This window comes from Theropithecus gelada, chromosome 6, assembly GCF_003255815.1.
Source record: "Theropithecus gelada isolate Dixy chromosome 6, Tgel_1.0, whole genome shotgun sequence".
NCBI lineage: Eukaryota > Metazoa > Chordata > Mammalia > Primates > Cercopithecidae > Theropithecus > Theropithecus gelada.
The window spans coordinates 133,860,079-133,874,240 of NC_037673.1; the positions used below are offsets into that span (position 1 = coordinate 133,860,079).

General features: G+C 46.8%; 1 protein-coding gene across 2 annotated transcripts in view; it reads right to left on the bottom strand.

The window, feature by feature from the left end:
• The window catches only part of SPOCK1 (SPARC (osteonectin), cwcv and kazal like domains proteoglycan 1), a 510,364-nt gene extending 498,246 nt beyond the window's left edge, over positions 1-12,118 (bottom strand). For both annotated transcript variants that reach the window (XM_025388602.1, XM_025388601.1), the window contains exons 1-2: positions 11,954-12,118; positions 11,152-11,337 (exon numbers count right to left, since the gene is read on the bottom strand). In XM_025388602.1, the coding sequence (XP_025244387.1) occupies positions 11,152-11,337 (186 nt within the window). In that variant the 5' untranslated portion in view covers positions 11,954-12,118. The remainder of the gene's footprint in view (positions 1-11,151; positions 11,338-11,953) is intronic.
• Positions 12,119-14,162: the final 2,044 nt, after the last annotated feature.

Sequence of the window (14,162 nt, forward strand, 5' to 3'; positions counted from 1 at the left end):
TCCTCTTGGCAATATTTTTTTTTATCAATTTTAGGTGCCATGAATTTACCATTAATTAAAGGAAATTCAAGAAGCTGGGGTAAAGAACATTTGAGAGTTTGTTCAGTAGGAATAGAATGACTTCAGAATGAGGAATACTGCCAAGTCTGGTTGACGCTCATAAATTTTCTAAACTTTGACGAGTCCTTTTTTTTTGGGCGGGGGGGCAGGGGAGTGGATGCCTTCTGATCTTTCAAAAAATAAAAAAACTGGCCAACCAAGAAAAGAATTGACTACACCAAAAAAAGAGTATCAGGTAATGTCACCATCCAGCCCCTGTGTCTCAGACTCCCTCTGTGGTTCCGACTATCAGTATCTGCATCTCAGTGCCCAAGAGTAAACATTCTTTATTACATCCACCATTCCTTGTTTGTTACATACCCTTAACACCACTTCAGTTTCAATACTATTTTCACTATAAACTAAAACCAATGTCAGAGTCAATTTCCTTCATTTCATCTGTCCAGAAAACACATCAGTTGTGTTAGAGAAGATATAAAGTCAGGCCAGAGTTAGCTAGAATCAGGCCTTTTGGAGACAAATATGCTGAGATGATCCCCTGGAATTCTGTCATGTAGAAGGTCCTACATCAATTCCACTGTGCTCATGTTTGCAAGCATCCCTGGGCCCTGGCAGCCAATCAAGACCCAAATTTTACTCCATTCCAGGAAAACCTCATGACAATAGTTGTTGCTAAGGCCTATGTAGAGTCACATATTGGAAAACAAGACCATTTTTTCTGATGTGAATGGTAGCCCTGTTGGCATAAGGGGAAAATACTGCACTCATATTAATCTATTGCAAGTCTTCAAAATAAAATGCTCATTTTGTCTAAAATGTTATTATTCATTGCGGCTAAATGGTGTTGGCTATTTGGGATGAATAACAATTCTCTAGGATTTTCCTAAAAATACAGTCTGAGAACTACCTATATCAGAATCACCTGGACTAGGCCGAGACCAGTGGCTCATGCCTCTAACCCCAGCACTTTGAGAAGCCAAGGCGGGCAGATCACTTGAGGTCAGGAGTTTGAGACCAACCTGGCCAATGCGGCAAAACCCTGTCTCTACTAAAAATACAAAAATTAGCTGGGCATGGTGGTGCATTACTGTAGTCCCAGCTACTTGGGAGTCTGAGGCAGGAGAATCATTTGTACCCAGGCAGCAGAGGTTGCAGTGAGCTGAGATTGCGCCACTGCACTCCAGCCTGGGCGACAGAGCGAGACTCTGTCTCAAAAAAAAAAAAGAATCACCTGGACTGCTTATTTAAAATGCAGGTTCCTGGGTGCCACCTTTGACCTGCTAAAGACTATGCTCTGGACTAGGAGGATGAAATCTGCATTTTAAATATACCCTGACAGTGATTTCTCAAGACTGTAAAGATGTTAGTCTGAGAATGCCACTCTAACAGACCGCTCTGGGCATCTTTTCTCTTTGCCTTGGCCAGGCCTCTCAGATTTGAGTTAGAGTGTGACTCCATCTGCATGGCAGGACAGAACAAGTACAGCTGAAATAGAAAGTGGAGGCCCTGCTCTCTGCATGTTTGTTTTCTCCATGTTTTATTTGTGCAAAGATTGCCTGGAACACCTGCAGTAACTTCTGCTTCCCTGCTCCAATCACAGGCGCCGACGGACTTTACATAAATGCCTACCCACCCACCACATAATTCTGCTGGGGAATGTTGACGGTGCCCTCTGGAGTGTGGTGTGTCCCAGATCACACAGGAAGGGTTTGGGAAGCATTACAAATCCTTGTGTAATATGTCCTCCCTTCCTCCCTTTCCCCAGAGAAAAGTGTGTTTTTAAGGATCAAGTGAGAGGGTATACTTTCATAAAACCATGAGAAAAGCTACCCAATCAAGTTAACTTGGATCTTAGCAATACCCTTCTAAAGGAACCTCCAATAATTCACATCACCAGTCTGTGAATGTATCTTTCATCTTCCCCAAAAAGAAACCGTTACCCTCATGTCTGTCATAGGAACGCTAGGCGGACTCAGACCCAAAGGCAAGAAGGTGCACATGCTATCCACACACTCCCCATATGGTGCTGAAGTAACCACACGCGTGTCCATCTCTGCCGCTACGCTGATCCGTCAGTGGGGATGTCTTGCTTTTCATCTTTAATCTCAAAGCGACAGTGGAGGGGAGGAGGGGAAGGAGAAGCCCCATGTCTCATTTTTAAAATATAAACTCCATAGATCACCACTCTGTCCCAGAAACACTATGGTCCTCTTACTTCTAAACAGCAGTGGGAACTGTAGGAGCTCTAAAGCCCAGGACACTTGACCACACAGGGAAGGAGAAACTTCCAGACTACGGACACCAGAGGAGTAGGAAGGATTAAGTGGGGGACCAGGGTGATGGATGTTTATACAATAGAGATGGCTGCAGAAGATGGCAGTGTGAGGCACAAAGAGGGGAGGAAAAGAACAGGCCATTCTTCCAAGTACTTGGGCCATCTGTGAGCCTCACTTTTTGCAGTTGACTCATTCCCCTGCCCCCAAATGTGTGTTAAGTTGAAAACATGTGAAGTGTGCTTTAAAATACACTAGGAGAAAGCTTGCTACTTAAGGGAACCCTAGGGCCAAGGCATCTGATGAAAACACATCAAGGTCTTTCCCACCTCAAGGCCTTTGGAGCCGCTCTTCCCATGGCCTCTCCTCGCCTGGTTCACTGCCATCCTCCTGCAGGGCTCAGCTTCAATGTCCTTCCCAGGGAAGCAGTCCCCAGCCAAAAAGGTTAATGGGTTCCTCTTCCCCTTTCCCATGACATATTTTGAGAGCATCGGTGTCTCTGCCTTGTAGCGCTTTTCTCAAAGGAACCTAAATGATTATTTTGTGATTATTTGTCTACCACACTAGACCATAAACACCAGGAAGGTATAAACGTGTCTATCTTCTTCACCCAGCACCTAGCAGAGGCCTGGCACATAGCTGGCAGTGGAAGAATATTTGTGTGACAACAAATTACCCTACCTGCATTAACTGTTATCGCTGGGTTTCTCCTAAGCCACAACCAACCTGCTTGGGCTGTAGTGAATGACAGACCTTCTGATGACCTGTAATGATCTGGAATGCAAGAACTGGGTCTTTGGAGAGAAGGATCAAAGGTCTGGCTAATCCTACTAGTATTCTCCTTTGGTTGTAACGCCAAATCTGGAGCTTGGGGACAGCCTGAGTGCCAAGAAGCATGTGCTAGACCCTGCAAGAACTTCCCCAAGTATAGTGATGCCAATGTGATGCAAAATCAAGACCAAATTATGGGCACCAGGGGATGGAATCCATTTTGAGACAAATGATCCAACCAGCCTGTGTATTACTGCGGCGTTCTCAGCACCCTCTGTACCTCTGGTGCCCATAAAGCCTGCCTGGGACCACTCTGGCAGGACAAGATGAGGTTTCTACCTCTCGAGACGAGCTGGAGGCAACTGGCTCAGAGCTTAATATTGAAGTGACACCAAGTAGTGCTTGGTTGCATAACAGAGCTCCTAGGGGCACCCTTCGCGTAACTCGGATTTCAGGCACAGTTGCGCACAAACCCCCTCCCAGATACTTCATGATGTGAGTTGCCAGTTTCGGGGAGGAGGTCCAGCAAGAATGTGAAATATGATAGCAAGATCTTCTGTGCCAGGAGCTACAACTGGAAAATAACAAAGAATGGGCCATATGGAACTTCACACAGCCTTCCAGACTGGCAAGAAATGGAGTGAAGACAGGCTCAGGATCATGGAACTAACTCCCCCAACATGTTTCTAAGAGACAGAAAGCAGTATCTAGAGCTGAGTGCCAACAACTCACACTCACAAGCCAGACAAGAAGTAAGCTCCCTTAAATTAAATGATTATAGATCATTATGAATTAAAATAGATACACCAGCCACTCAAAGATCACAAGCACCTACTTTGTGCCACGTGCTTACCCAGTCCTCCACCAGAGCCTCACAGTGCAAGTATCACCATTCCAGTTTTACAGAAGAGGAAACTGATGCTCTAGCCAAAGACCTAAGCTTGATCTCAGGTTAAGAGTGGGCACTTACACCACAATATGACTCAGCCTCAAAGAGCTTTTCACGGAATCAGGGATTGTGCTGGAATTGCGAGGGAGGTTGCATTTCCCTGCTGGGTTCCCTCTGCCTCTCAACCGCACTGCATTTGTTAGTATCCATCATCATTGTCAATTACTAATAGAGTGAGACATACACATTCAAAGCTAGTATGACTCACTCTGCCATGACAGCCCTCTGCAGTGAACCCCTCCACTTGCCAGAGGTGTGGAAAGTTCTGGCCTGGTGCACTCAGCCATTCATTCGTTCTAACACTCAATGAGCAGCTTTCTGAGTGGGGCTCTGTGTTGTAAAGGTGTGAGGACACCAAGCTATATACAATGGTGTATCTTAAAAGGCATTACAAAGGGGTGAGGTCCTGACTTAGAGATAGGAGTTAGACTAAAAAACACTTTTTCAATATGTGTGACCCTGAGAATTTCCACCTCTGAAAGACTATAAACAAATGTGCCTAGTATGCTCGTAAAAGCTTTCCTTCCTCAGGTTCATCCAAGAGGTTTGCTCAGGAGGCAATTCAAGTCAACAAAATGCTTACTGGCCACCTGCTGTGTGTGAGGCATGACAAGACTTAGGTTCTTCAAGAGGCATCCAACTAATAAATAAGCTAAAATGTAGATATATACAACTATAAATCGAGGAATATGGCATAACAGTGCTATAGGAGTTGTTGACATTAATAAAAAGAATAGCCTCCACTTGCTGAGTATATATGACTCCAGGCATTGTGCTAAGAGCTTCACCTGCATTAACCAATTTACTCTTCATGCTAAACCCATAAGCTTGGTCAACACAGTGGACATCTGTTGACGTCTGCCCAACAGGCATCCATTTCCCCTTGAGAAATTACCCTTCTACCATCCATCAACAGTGGGATCCAATGAAACCACCTCCGCCACTCTAGCCCTAGGCCCCAGCCCTGGGCATATAATCCAGTCTTGGACAATCAGCATACTCTACCAACTTAGCCAAAGTGATTGACAGAGGAATAGGTGCCTAACACTGGGAAATCTGACAAGTCTCAGTTCTGGGACTACTGTTGGCACTATTGAGAACATGAAAACTATGATGATGCAGATTTGCAGTTGCCATGAGCCACTACATGGAACCAAACAGCCTGAGCACAAAACCAACATAAGAGCAGGGAGACAGAATAAGACACACACAAACCCCTAGTCCTATGATGTAACTTGAGCCCCTGGATCCAGCCTTAAATAAACCACAGCTTATTAGAATTTTTAGTTATACAAGTGAATATGTTTTCTCTTCCATTTAAGCCAGCTTGGACCACATTTCAACCACTTGCAATCTAGAGTTTCACCAAAGGAATATTATCATCACTTCTTAACAAATGAGGAGTCAGAGGCTCAGAGATGATAAATAATCTGAGATTGTTTTAAGTTAAATGAACTGTGTAAGTTTTTTATAGGGGGAGGGCACAATGAGAGTGTGCATGTAGACCAGAAACCTGCAAGAGTGCCAGCCTGCTCAGTTGCTTGGAGCATATCTTTTCTCTCCATCCACCAATGCAGAGTGGAGAGAGGCAAGTAGCCTTGCTGTGGCCCCTTCCCTTCGTGGTGAGTTTATTTCTTGTTTACCTCTACACAGACGGTGTAGCCCTTTGGAATTCCAGCTTTATCCAGAGGTCTATTAAACTCTTCACACCAGGCACTGTCTTACTCCTTGACGGTTCATTAAAATGGTGCATCTCACCATTGGTGGCATCTCACACTGAATGAAACATGATGGACAAATACTTGTAACCTTAAGTGAATTACATAATCTCTTAGAGGAAATTTATTTTGTTTGTAACTATCTCACCTGGAGAGATAAGACCAAGTGTAAGTCTGGGTCTTCTGAATTTTCCAAGGAACACAGGCAGTCACCTCACCACAGAAAGGTAAAATGAGTCATCCTGAATGTTCTTGTGTTTAGATATTTTGTTTGGTTTGAAACACATTATATTGAGTCAATCAATAAGAAATTATGACACATTATTTAATTACTAACATTATTTTGTCTCCTCAAGTAACAAAGTGATTGAGTGAATGATGAGGTCCCACTCCTCTAGGCAAGTACTATGGGTTCATTATCCATTTGGAGCCACTTCTTAGTTTTGAAACTGGCCTCATCAGAACATAGGAGAGCACTTATCCTCCCAGTGATACAGTCCTGCTGAAGTATCATGGAGAGGCCTGGGAAGGCCAACTGGGGCAAGGAGTTCTGCCATCTAAAAAGACTTAGCTTTTCTCTGGCAAGGGCACACTGACGGTAAGGACAGAGAAGACATCAAGGCTCTTAGGCCTATCAACTTTTAAACTGTCCCTTTATAATGATCCCTGTGAAATAATTATTTCTATCAATGGTCAGCTAGTACAGGGGATTTAAGATAGTGGGTTCATTAAAGACAGTCAGGATCACAAACTCATTTAAGTCTCCTTGAACCTGTTTAATCAAAATGATTTTCTGCTACTCTCGATTACGGGCTGAGTTTCCGTGGTGACAGATTAATGACTGATCCACTAAGCCATACCACCTCTTCTGTCACCAGCCCCACTGACTGAGCCAGCCACTGTTTTATCAATAGGCTCCACTTGCCCTTGAAACTCATTATAGCGGATATATTAAGATCAAATGAGCAGATCAGATGCTTGCTGCCACCCCAGCTCTGCTACAAAGACCACCAAATCCCACAGAGCATGTGCCAGAAGGAAAAAGAACAGAAGTTGGTCCTTGTGCTCTTCTTAGAATTACACACTCAGGTCACTCCACAGTAAGATAAATGCCAGCCAAGGCAACACTTCTGATTCTTCAGGCCCGCTAAAGGTAATTATCCTAAAGTTAAATGTCAGGGTTTCATGTGTGCAAAAGAAAGAAAATGTCATGTTTGGTGTAAGCAACAATATTATTTTAATCAAATCAGCAGCTCATTATTAGGAGAAGATAAGCTCTGACATGACCCCAACAGCACATTGTGTCCACCTGACTTCCCATCCCACTTGGTCTTAACCTAAGGTTATTCATGGATTGCCCTCATTCATAAAGCAGGAAAAACTTGTAATGTGCTATCAGTGGAGGCTTGCACCCCAAATCCACTCAACTCCTGATTGGCTGTGGTACAGAGAGAGCCTAGAGTCAGATGGCATGGTTCCAGCCCCAGCTCCTCCACATCTCAGCTCTAATTTTGATCAAGAGACTTAACCTCCCAGAAAATAGGAGACGATAATAAGAGTACTTCTCTCATAGGACTGTTATGAATATTAAGTGAGATAATATGTGGAAAGTACCTTAAACAGTGTCTGGCACACTTGGTCCTCCATAAATGTTAGCTATTACCTATTTCTGCAACGTTTTAATGTTTCAGTTACAACCAGACTGTATTATGTTTCTAGAAAAAAAAATTTTTTTAAAGAAAACAGAATAAGAAGTCTATGACAGCATACCATACATTGAAGAATTTCCTCTAGCAGGCAAGAGGTTACATGAAAGAAAACATTACACGTATTTATCTTGTTCACTCCTATAACCCAATGCCTAGCCAATGGTAGATAAATATTTGTTGGAATGCATGAATGTACAAATGAACAGAGGAAAATTTCCTTACAGTAATGGTCATGGAAAGCCAAAGCCAAATCAGATTCAGAAAAATTAGGAGAATGGTTGTGGCATCTTGATTCCTCAACCTCAAGCCGTGAAGGAGTTAAATGCATGTCGGCTAAAGATGGAAAATTATTGAACAACTTAATACAGACATCTGCTTCTTCATCGCCTCCTTAACATTGTGTACAAAAGTCCGGGCCTCCGCCTGGCCAAAACTTCCCAATAGCTCGTGTTTATAAAAGAAGAATGACGAAACTAACAGACCACAAATACATTTAGGGGCAATCATCTGAATGTTGTTCTATTTGTCCTGGATCCGTAACTCCAGGGAATAAACCATGGAGTTGTTCTGAATACTTTACTTCTAAAAATAAGGGGACAATAAGTATTTATATATCTAGAGCAATATGACAGTTTTCAAGATAAGTAGAGGTTGCCAGGTCACCTCTGGCAATGTCACAGCACACCCAACAGGGAGATGGAACACACACCCCACTGTCATATTCATTTCAAAGTTGACCCTGTAACAACAACCAAGGGTTACAATCAACTCTCTAACAACGGCCCTTAGTTTTCCATTTCCAAGGTTCAAAAATCACATCTGAATCTCTCTCCCCCAAGTCCAAAAAACAGACAAGTCAGGAGGAAAGCCACAAGTTCTCTTTCACAATCAGTTCCAAAAATTGACAGGCATCATAACAATAATTGTGGGACACAGCCTTTCAAAGTTATCAGTAGCTTCAACAAAACAACCAAAGAAATAGCAAAGAAGCTGGGGCTTTGTCGACCTCAAGCAAGGCTTGGCTCAGTGAAAATGATTAGGCTGGCTGAGCAACTGCAAGACTAGCTCAGGCTTTATCAATTGCCCACTGAATAGTAGGTTTCTATAGAAAGCAAATTCTTACCCCATGTTCCCAGGCTCAGGCTTTGTGATTATTCCAGGGACTTGCCCTAAAAGTGTGTCTGGTCTGAGTTCTACAACACTTTGGAGGTTAATGACATTAAACTATGTCTGAGCCACTGTTAGTGTCAGGTGACTCCATACAGCATTTAAAATGGGTGATTGTTGAAGATGTTTGGGATATTTTTTGAACATTTTTAGATGTTTTAATGGCATGCTGGATTAAATTATCATTTTTTAAATATATGCTGCTAAAAATATTAGTGTAATGTCTAAAACTGCTCCAAAAACAAACAAAAAAAACAATAGTGTACTGGGACATAAAAGCTTTTCTTTTTGTTATGTCTTGGACATTTTTACACTATCTAAAGGCAGTATTTCCTAAACATCATAATAATAACCTAGTATGTTTGCTTAAAATATGGATTCCCTGCACTCACCCCAGAAAGGTAAAGTCAGATTCTCCAGGGGAGGACCGTGGATGCTATAATTTAACAAGCACTTCAGGTGAGCTTCATCCTCAGTCAGGTTTGGAAACACACTGATTCAAAGATCTAAAAATGTCACCACCATCCATAAGAAAGATGGGAAATGAAGAGAAGCCCAATTTTTAAAAAATTAAAGCTAAGCAGGAATTCAGAATATCATGCTTATGATACACTGAGACTAGAAAATTTTGAACAGGCATGAAAGCATGGTAAACCTTTCCATAATCCAAAGATCCAACAAGCACAAGTGTTTTCAACCCAGTCCAGCTGCCAGGAGCACCAAGGCATCTACAGAGGTGGCCCTGCACTTCTAATCCTGGCTCAATTCTTCCACCTCTAGCAAAGTCAAGCAACTGCCCTGCTCCTCAACTCTATCTAAAACATAACCATAGAAAAGTAAAAGCAAAACAAAACAAAAAGCAAAATTATCTCTGCCCCAGGTGAATTCTTCATGGTTTGGGCATCTTTTTCACCCACAGGCAAAGGTAATCAATGCAGGATTCTCAGATCTGAGCAGTTAAAGGAGTAGGTCAGGAACGGGGCAATGAACGGGAAGAATCTCACTGGTGTAGGGGAGGAAAGTAGGGGGCATATCTACTGCAAAAGTAAGACCCTAACAGTTATTATATATCAATTAAAAATTTTAATGAAATTACAATTTTGATTAAAAGCCCCAAAAAACTGTGGCTATTCATTGAAAGTGTTTGAAATCCCCTTTCCAAGAGAAGCAGTCCAATATCAACTAGAAAGAGGAAGAGGAGGAACAGAGAGGAGAGTGATTAGCCCCCACACGAAGCTATGAGTGCATCTCCTCTGGATAGGGATCTGGAGAGGGTGCTCTTTAGAAAGTGTATGGAAACATCTGCAATTCATTCCATTTCTCAAATCCCCCATCACTGCAAGGCCTGCAGATACTGAGAGCAGAGCTTAGAGGAGTCCAGTGGAGGAAGTTGACCCCCATACATATTCCACCTCAAAGAGTCTGTAAACCATGCCCCATGACATTAACAAGGAGGTCTGTGGTATAGGTCAAATTATCATTTTTTAAAAACACATGCTGCTAAAAATATTAATTTAACACCAAAACTGATCAGAAACAAAAAGAAACAGTGCATTTGAACATTAAAGCTTTTTTCCTTTTTTACTGTTAAGCCTTGGGCACTTTTACAATATTTAAGGCTTCTCAGAAACAGGAATTCCTAATGTTAAGTACCATAAAATATGGTACTTCCAAGTCACCTAGAAGGGGAAGGCCCTGGCCAGCTGGGGCAGTCCTTGAAGAAGCTGGCAGAGGCACCCACAGAACGGAGGAGATGCCATCTGCTGGAAAGACTGCACCAGATGCCTCTTGCCGCATATCCCTGGGGCACACCTGGGGAGTGGCAGCCAGCCTTGGGGCAGAAACAGGCCGCAAGTGTGCTTCTGGGTGTCCGAGAGTAACTTTCTCCACTCCCAGGGCTCCCTCGAAAGAGCAATGCGCTGCCACCCAGGGTCCCTTTCAGGTCAGGGGACCAACTGCACAGGCTAGCTGTTCCTGTTTCAAGACTCCGAGGGTCAAACCACTCCACCTTCCCTGTATATTATCAAGCCCATTGCCATGACCGCCCCCCCCCCCCCACACACACACAGACATGCAACCCCTGACTCCCCCATAAATAGCTGGGACCACTCCCAGACCCAACCTCTCCAGCAGGGATTCTCCTGACACACCCTAGAGATGGTCCACGCCACCGCTGCCCTGGGGCGGTCTTCTCGGAAGCTAGGCAAAGTCTACCATCACGGTTAGAAGTCGGAAGCTCAGAGAACCTCTTTCTCCACAGCTGCTGGTGATCTGTGCAGTATTTTAGTGCAGTCACTTCCCGCAGCCCTACAAATGCACACACCTGGCCCACAGGTAACAGGTAAGCGCATGGAGCCTTCGAAGTTCTCTTTAAAGTTCCCTTCAGGCAAGACCGTGCCCAGGAAGCAGGGACCAACCAGCCCCCACACACACACCAACCCCGTTTCAGGGGTCCCCTCCGAGAGGCTCCGCGCCCCCCAGGGCCGGGTGGCGCAGGTACTCACGTCTCGAAAGCGGTTCCAGTACTTGTCCCGGTCGTACTGGGAGACGGTGCTCAGCCACTGGTCATTGTCTAGGAAATTGCCGTGGTTGGGGCCCGCGCCTCCGGCGAGCGCGTCCAGGTGCCGGCTCTCGACTTGGAGGAAGCACCACGCCGCGGCGGCCGCCGCCAGCACCGCGATTGCCGGCATCTGCGGGGCAGGGCGCGCGGGGCGGTGAGCGGGGAGGGCGGGCGGCCGCGAGCCCCAGGTACCCAGGCGTCCCAGCGCCCCAGCCCGGAGGAGGGGACCCCGCAGCGGGGACGGGCTGCGCTCGCGCACCTGGGACGCCTGTCGCGCCTCTGGACCCAGGGACCCCTCTCACGAATGGGGGACTAAGCTACGAACGAGGAGGCTGCGTCACGAATCCGAGGCTGCCGTCCAACTACAGGGGACCCCTCTCGCCTATTCTCCGAGTGTCCCACAGATGCCGCCTTCCTATCAGGGGCTTGGTACCCCTCCCCAGAAGCGGGGAGCCCGGGTCCGCAAGCCACACTCCCACAGACGGTGCACATAGCTTTGGGGCAGGGGAGGGGAGAACAGGGCTTCAGCAGCACCCGAGCTCCGGCAAGCGGGGTGGGGACTGCCAGCAGCTGGGGGGTTCCCGGCCCCAGCTAAGGGAAAGGTCTCCCTCGCGCGCCCTGCGGTCTCGGGGGTAAGAAGGGCACACGGAGGTAACCCCAGGCCCTGACCCTGCCAGCCCCCTAGGCGGCCGCGGGGAGGTCCCAACTACTCCAAGTTGGGGCGCGGGGTTCCGCTGGGCACGTACCTTGGGGCCGGCCCGGGTCCCCGCGTCCGAGTTGCTCGAGCTCCCGCGGCACGGTCGCCCGGAAGGCTGATCGCGGGCTCGCGTCCCTGCGCTCCTGCCACCCGCCGCCGCCGCGCGTCTGGCCGCTTTGTGAGCCCGCAGCTCTGTGCTCCGCTCGCTCGCTCGCTGGCTCGGGCGCGGCGTCCGCGGGCGGAGGAGGCCGAGCGCGCGAGCCAAGGCTCTGGCGCCCCCTGGCGGCCGCGCGCTGCCTGCCCGACAGCCCGGCCGCCTCAGCCCGGAACGTGGTCATTCACATCCTAATGCAGGGCTGAAATCAGCTTTCAGGCCCAGGCTGGTGCGAGACAGAAAAGGGGACTGAGGATATGAGGATATGAGGCCAAGACGCAGGCCCGCATGGAAGCATTCTCAAAAGGAAGGCCATCGGGTTATCTAGATCAAAATCACCTGGGTGGAGAGAGAAGCGAGCGTCTTAAAAATGAAGATTCCTGCCCGGCTGGCCCCACTTGCTGAGTCAGCATTCCTTAGGAAAGCCTCCAAGTCTGCACTTTTAATGAGCTCCCCAGGCGTTTTTTATGCACAGCAAAGTTTGAGAACCACTGTCCTGCCATTCCCTGGATAAGTGAATATCTGCACTGCCCATCCCAAGTCATGCACCCACCTGCATCTCTGCACTCCCGTGCCCTATGCCATGCTTACCACCGTCCTGCCCCTTGAGAACCGGCCCCAGCACTAATATGTCGGGTTCCCCTAGGCGGGAAGGAGGGGAGAGAGGAAAAACAGATCAGGCTACAGGGACAGAACACTGAGAAGTGGGAAGCTGGTCCTGCCCCATCCCCCACCCCCTTTCCAAATACCCAGCAATGTTTGGTGAAATAGGGCTGGAAGGGACTTAATGCCTTCCCCTGCCTGTATACAGGTGACACTGGCCTATCACCTTTCTCTGTACGACTACACCCCATTCCCCAGACACCTGAGCGCTCTTTCAAAACAAGTCTGACCATCCCATCACCCTTCTCCCCTCAACACAAAATTCTTCACAATGCTTTCCTGATAAAGACCAATATCCCGGCCTGAGCCCCCAGGCCCTGCACGTCTGGACCCTCCCTCTCACCCCACTCTCTCCTCCTTCTCAGACCTTCTGGACGGGCTGGCCCTGACCCCAGTGGAAATGGCCTCCCTCCACTCCTGGGTATTCACTTCTGCCTGGGCTTCTGTCCACACCCAGTCCCAGCACAAGTCTCATTAATTCTGCTCTCTGCTTATTCATCCTCACTTCTTCAGAGAGACTCTTGCTACGCCTGTGGACCAGGCCAGCACCCACAGTGATGCTGTCTTTGAGAACACAGTGCTTCTCTGGCCGTAAGCTCAATTGATATCACTTACTCTGTCTGCCTCCCCACCTGGCTAGAGCTCCTGAGGGCAGAGGCTATGTTTGTCTTGTTCACCACTTCTCCCAGTGCCCAGAGTACAAGCTCTTGACACACTGTTAATGCTCAGAAAATATTTGACAAATGAATGAATGATTTAATGAATGAATGCCACCCAACCATGTCTGGAACAACAACACGTCACAGCCAGCATGCCAACAATAGTGTATGGTGTGGTCAATAATAAGTTGTGCTACAAATAATTTGGTTACATGTAATAGTCGAATGTGTGGAAGTCAGCAGATCTGTGGTTTTCCCAACATTACTCTGACTGATTTGCATTCCTAGAAACTTTCTCAAAAAGGAGAAAAAGGAGTGGAGTCACAGCTACTATGTTGGGGACTGCACATCATCCACAGTTTATTTTATCATGGAATGCTGTGGGTGGGTGCATCAGAGTGGGAGAGAGGTTTAGAAATGATGAAGAGACTGTTTCTTATGTTCGTAGAAACCCAAGTAAGCAGCACTTCCCCATTTATCTGCCCAGTGTGATAGCAAAATCTCTCCAAGGAGTTGTCCCTAAATGTCACTTTTGCCTCCTCACCTCCAACTCATTCTTCAACCCACTCCAATCTGCCTTTCATCCTCACTAACTGAAATGACTTGTCACCATCAGCAGCCTCCTCCAAGTCACCAGACCCAGTGGGTACCCTCGATCCTCGCCAGTGTGGCCTCTGAGCAGTCTCTTTTGGCTCCCGTGGCTCTAACCCTTCTGGCTTTCCTGCTTCCTCCCCCGTCATTCCTGCTGATATTCCAGGGTTTCTTGGGGCTCAGACCTATCC